Source organism: Rutidosis leptorrhynchoides, chromosome 8, assembly GCF_046630445.1.
Source record: "Rutidosis leptorrhynchoides isolate AG116_Rl617_1_P2 chromosome 8, CSIRO_AGI_Rlap_v1, whole genome shotgun sequence".
NCBI lineage: Eukaryota > Viridiplantae > Streptophyta > Magnoliopsida > Asterales > Asteraceae > Rutidosis > Rutidosis leptorrhynchoides.
In genome coordinates, this window is record NC_092340.1 from 99402675 (window position 1) to 99408178 (window position 5504).

Here is a 5504-nt window from a genome sequence, read left to right on the forward strand (position 1 = left end):
TATGTATATTATATCAAGAAGTATATGTGAAAATTATATTATGAATCTTATCTCTGCACCACACACACATATATATACTACATAATTTTCACTGTACAATATTTGAATATTAATATATATAGCATCCATATTTGACTATATTTGTTCAACAAAATTGTCTATACATTGCATATAATTTTCGTAACAGAAATAAAGTTTTTAAAATTTTGACAAAAAACATTCTCACATGTATGAATGTACGAAAATACCCTCAGCTTGTCGTATTGCGTGACTAATGGTAGCTTACTAGCGGACGTTGGTCTCAGGGACCAACATGTAACCCGTGCAAATTATGAGGACCAAGTAAAAAAAAATATTTAGGGGCCATTTTGCAATCTGATACATACCACATGGGCCAACAGCATAATTATGTCATAAAATAACCCATCCATATCTTTTCAAAGAGACTTGCAGTTTTTTTTAACGGCAACACACATTTTTTTTCACGACGGAAGATTGAACTTACAATCTCAAAGTTCATAAGTTTCCTTGATACCGCTATACCATAAGCCTTTTGGTAGAGTCACTTCAATTGCAGATGGATAAACTTACAAATTTTATTATAACACCGCCACAAACATGCAACTAAAACTTGAAATATACATAAGAAAAACAAATTAAGTTACAGAAATGTGTATTTTGTAATTACGTTGACAATTAAAATGACCCAACTTCTCCTGATTTCTAAGATGATGATCTCTAATCATCTCAATTAACGTGTTTGTGATGACCAACCACTTTTCTAAAAAAGATCGATGCGCCTATTGTTGCATTCGTGTTTAAAACGAAGGTACAACTCCGTATCCACGTTCTACCATATGGTTTGTAGGGAACATTTGGTCTACATCGACATCAGCATTCGTTCGTTTAGCAAAACGCCCTTTGATCCTTGGTCTAGTTTCCGCATAAGCTTTTCTTGATGCATAACGAATAGTTTTCTCGAATTTTCTGTTCTTCTTCTTCTCTCTGTATCTTAGGACTCGGGCCTCTCGGTCCATTGGAGAGAGTTGGGTTGCTACTTGAACAGCGGGGTTTGAGAAGATGTCGAGAGTCCCTTTGATGGGATTTGACAATGAAGGTTCGGTTCTTGTTGAATCCGGTACAACTCCAACTTCCATTGAAGACATGGAAACCTAGAAAATCATAATGAGCAAAGTTAGTTAACGTTTCTAGTATGCAATGCAACACTTAAAGTGTACAATCTTAAATTAAAGTATATGTGTATATATCTAGGAAATATCATATACGATATATCCAATCCCATTGACCAAAACAAGTGCAACTCACATTTTGTAGCAAGATAAATGTACATATTTAGTCCTTAGAGTTTCTGAAATATGGTCAGTTGATCTCTCATAAGAACGTTTTATACTTAATTTATGAGTGTTCTATGGTTCGATTTTCGATTTCTTCATTCTGTTTGATTTTTCGATTTCGAAATTTTAGAGAAAAAAAACCTGAAAACTGAAATCGAGTTTAGATTTATGACACAAACCGAACTAAAACTGAATTAAATTTGGTTCGGTTTCAGTTGAAACTCGCATTTTTAACCAAAGTAACTATAAAAAATTGATTTTAAAAGTTTTTGCTTTTGGAATCGGTTTGTGGCCTATATTAGTAATTTAATATATTATTAGTTGAATTATATTTTGAATTTGGTTTCCGGTTTAACAAAATTTAGAAAGGTAAAACCGAACCGAAAACGTAATTCAGATTTGTAAACCTAATAAAAAACTAGCTTTAAATTTCATTGATTTATTTTTTTTTTTTAATTTTTCATTCGTTTTGATTTTTCAAGATTGGAAATCAAATATTTAACACCCCTTACAAGGATTTCAATCTTAGGCCCGGTTTGACTGGCGGAATTCAATGGGATTCCGGTGGGATTGGAATTGAATTTATCCACTACGCGTGTCTAAATTCAATTCAAATTCCGCTAGAATTTCATTGAATTTCGTGAGCCAAACGAGACCTTAAAGTTCATTTGTTACACAAGATCTGAGATCTAAGTGTTTTAATCAAACACTTATCTGACAACATATGATGAGTTTGATAATATAGTAATAGCAATATTGTGATTAACATAAGATAACTTACACTGTGAGCAAGTGAGGGATAACCATAACCACCATTTGAGGACACCTCGTTGTATTCCATCCCCAACTGAAACTTCTGATGCTGAAAATCATGATTTTGATGAATCAATGGATGATGATTCTTTTGAACTGGCACCACACTATCAGCATGATGATGATGAAGATTATTATGATGATGATCACCAATTCCAAGCATCTTTTCAGACAACTTATTGTTGTTGTTATTATAACATTGTTGTTGATCATCACCACCAAATTCCATAAACTCCAAATACTCATCATCATCACCTCCCTCACCATTAAACAAAAACCCATTCTCTAATTTACCACTTTCATATTGTGTAGTCTTTGCAGCTGGCCCATCAAACAGTAACCATGAAGCTGCTTCACTTTCATCTTCATCATCAATACACTCATCACCTTAATTATTGTCATAAAAACAAGCTTCAGTTTTACTAAATTTCAATATTTAATCATTAACGATCTTTCTAACTGACGGCCCTTAGGGCCGTCGTTAATGCATATAAATTCATTGTACATTCATATCGGTTACTACTATATGATAATTATAAAGTAGCGACTATTGATGTGTAAAAAAAAAAAGAATTAATGAATTTATGTACTAAGAGATGTAGTTTAAAAATACATAAAATATTAAGCAAAATATATTATAATTAGTAAATTATAAATTATTAAAAAAATGATTGACTTGATTATACCTAGCTCCGTTCCTGACAAAATTCCACTGTGGGATTCAACTAGTCCCATCACAGATGACCTCGGGTTATTAGCCCGAGCTCCATAAAGTGTGCTGGGGATCGGCATCACCGGAACACGATGATGCCGTCTCGCAAGCGGGTTGACTGAATGAATCTCTGCATCACACGTAGTGCAAAGGGACGCTGCGTCCGCTTTGCAAGTAAAAGCCGCGGGAGCTTGCTCACACGCTTCACACACCCAAACACGTTCGTGTTGCGAAGATTGAAGTTTGTTAGCTGCGTGGATTCGAGCGTCACAAGCAGTACATAGGTACGCGGCGTCGGGTCGACAATAGATGGTGCAAGGGGCGGAACGGCAGGTGTCGCAGACCCGAGCCCAAGCGGTATTGGTTTTTAAGCATAAGGTACTGCTGTGATCCAACATTTTTGTGTTGAGTTTGGGTTTGATTTGTGTGGTTCTTGTGGTGTTTGAGTTTAGTTTTGTGGACAATGAAGAAGCAAAGTTACAAGTGGGTTGCTAAGGAGAATCTAGTGAGTGACACGTGGATAATAACGAGTGGGTGAGAAATTTTCGGAGGCTTGGTCATAACGGTATGGGTCCCACCGTGGGGCCAATGAGACTTATCAAAGGTAAACATCCAGCTATATATGGTCGACATTGTGTTAAAACTATCAATTAGTTTACAAATATTACCGCGTAAATGTGTTATATTCTATAAAGTTAGCATTTTATACAACATTTTAAATGCATATTAAACCAACTATACTACATTAATTTTGAGCTAGTCATATCGCTTTGATTAAGTAAGTTCATCGAAAATAAACAAATAATCGATATTCTATACAAATAATTGTTTATATATTTTCCAATACAAAACACATTTTATAAACACGTGTATCTCATTGGACGGTTAGCTATTGCATGTGAGGGTGCATTTAACCTACAACCGTGTATTCTAAATTGAAGATTGTCGTATTAGCCATTTTTAGCAGTGCACTTTATATGTTTCATGTTTGTAATCAAACATAGGTATTTTTGACAAAACCAATTATACTTCAACCCGTCAAAGAGTACTCTTATGGCTTGAGTGTGGCTTCACGAAAATGATTTCGTTCGTTAAGTTAATTTTTTTTTTTTCAAAATAGAGATGATTCGTGCATTGCGACGGAAAATTGTATGCAGCAACACATGATCCTGCTATATACGTTACACATTCTTTCAGTAAATTATAATTTCGATACACATAAATTGCTACCATTAATAAAATAAAAAGTAAAATAATTCAATATAAATATAATAAAAAAGTTTTTAGAAACGAATGAGCCATGACAACAACAACAACAAAACCCAATACCACATAAGTGGTGTATGGGAGATGTGAGATGTAGACAATACTTCCTCTATCTGAAAATAAACATAAGTCATTTCTCTACCCAGAGTAAAACACTCTCAAAAGTAAAGAAAGCCGTCATTCTCTTTATTCGACGGATAAAGAGATTGCTTCCGAGTGGACTTCCGTCCAATAAGTAGGAAACTTTTAAGAAAAAAAATAGTAAAATAAAAATAAAATCGAGACGCGATGAAAATGATAGAATCAAATTTGCATGGGTTTTAAATCCTGCATGGAATTCATTTTAAGCTCTATATGGCAGTCAAGACGCCAATAAATCGACGCTTGTTGTTAACTCAAAAGTAGAGCCGAAAAAAGAATGAGCCATGAGTCCATGATTAAATGCCAAAATAATAAACGTCAGTGTTAATTACATAAAACGATCATAAATTGTTCTTCCAATAATACAGGAGTAATGTTCAAATGATGCGTAATTCTAAACAAAATGTAAATTTTTATCTTTTTATATTCAGAATTTGTTTTATTTATACTTTATACTTTATACATTTTATAATATGATATATAAGTATATATTTTTGTAAAATTTAGTTTAACTAAGTAGTAAATTTATAAGGGCAAAATGCTCACAAATGTAACATAAAATATATTTTTTTTCTCAATGAAGGGTAATTAGTTTTTTCGTTGCGCATAAAGAAATTTGATTTCAATTTAGTGAATAAAAAGATGTCTGATTTAAAAATGACTTCAATTGAGGTATAAATTGACACTTTGAATTTTTTTATTTATTTATTGTTGATATGTATTTCAATGTCTTTTTTATTTTATTTTTATTTCTTTGTCGTTTTTAATAATTGATTCAAGTAAAAAACTGATATATTTTTTTGGGGAAAGAAAGTACTTTTATCTTATATTTCTGAACAACTTGCCTTTAAATAAAAAAACACATGAAAATAAAAAATAATATAAAAAATGATAAAGATACATGTCAGCAATAAAAAAATAAAAATAGAAAGTTATCAATTTATAGTTCAATTGCAACCATTTTCAAATCAGACTTCTTTTTAAGCACTAAACTGAAATCAAACTTCTTATCGGTAAAGAAAAAATGAATATACCCTTTATTGAAGAAAAAAAATGACTTTATATTACCTTTTATGGGCAAATATGCCCGATTTATAACGTCGACTATTTAATTTTGGAAAATTATAAATGCAATATGTAAAACTGCAATTGTTCCAAAATGCAATATGTAAAACTGCAATTGTACACTAACGAATTCGAACTTATAACGAACTTGA

General features: G+C 32.3%; 1 protein-coding gene across 1 annotated transcript; it reads right to left on the bottom strand.

Annotated features, from left to right (window-relative positions):
• Window positions 1-571: 571 nt before the first annotated feature.
• Window positions 572-3335, bottom strand: LOC139865022 (zinc finger protein CONSTANS-LIKE 2-like). Its single transcript, XM_071853576.1, has 3 exons — window positions 2855-3335; window positions 2137-2555; window positions 572-1172 (listed from the first exon to the last, which is right to left on the bottom strand). The coding sequence occupies exons 1-3, from the start codon at window positions 3276-3278 to the stop codon at window positions 819-821; spliced, it is 1197 nt and encodes a 398-aa protein (XP_071709677.1). The 5' UTR covers window positions 3279-3335; the 3' UTR covers window positions 572-818.
• Between the last annotated feature and the right edge of the window lie 2169 nt (window positions 3336-5504).

Coding starts and splice junctions, on each gene's coding strand:
- LOC139865022 (XM_071853576.1), bottom strand. CDS start 3,278: ATGTTGGATCACAGCAGTACCTTATGCTTAAAAACCAATACCGCTTGG. Junction 2,556..2,854: donor TTTGTCAGGAACGGAGCTAG/GTATAATCAAGT, acceptor ACAATAATTAAG/GTGATGAGTGTATTGATGAT. Junction 1,173..2,136: donor ATCCCTCACTTGCTCACAGT/GTAAGTTATCTT, acceptor ATGATTTTCTAG/GTTTCCATGTCTTCAATGGA.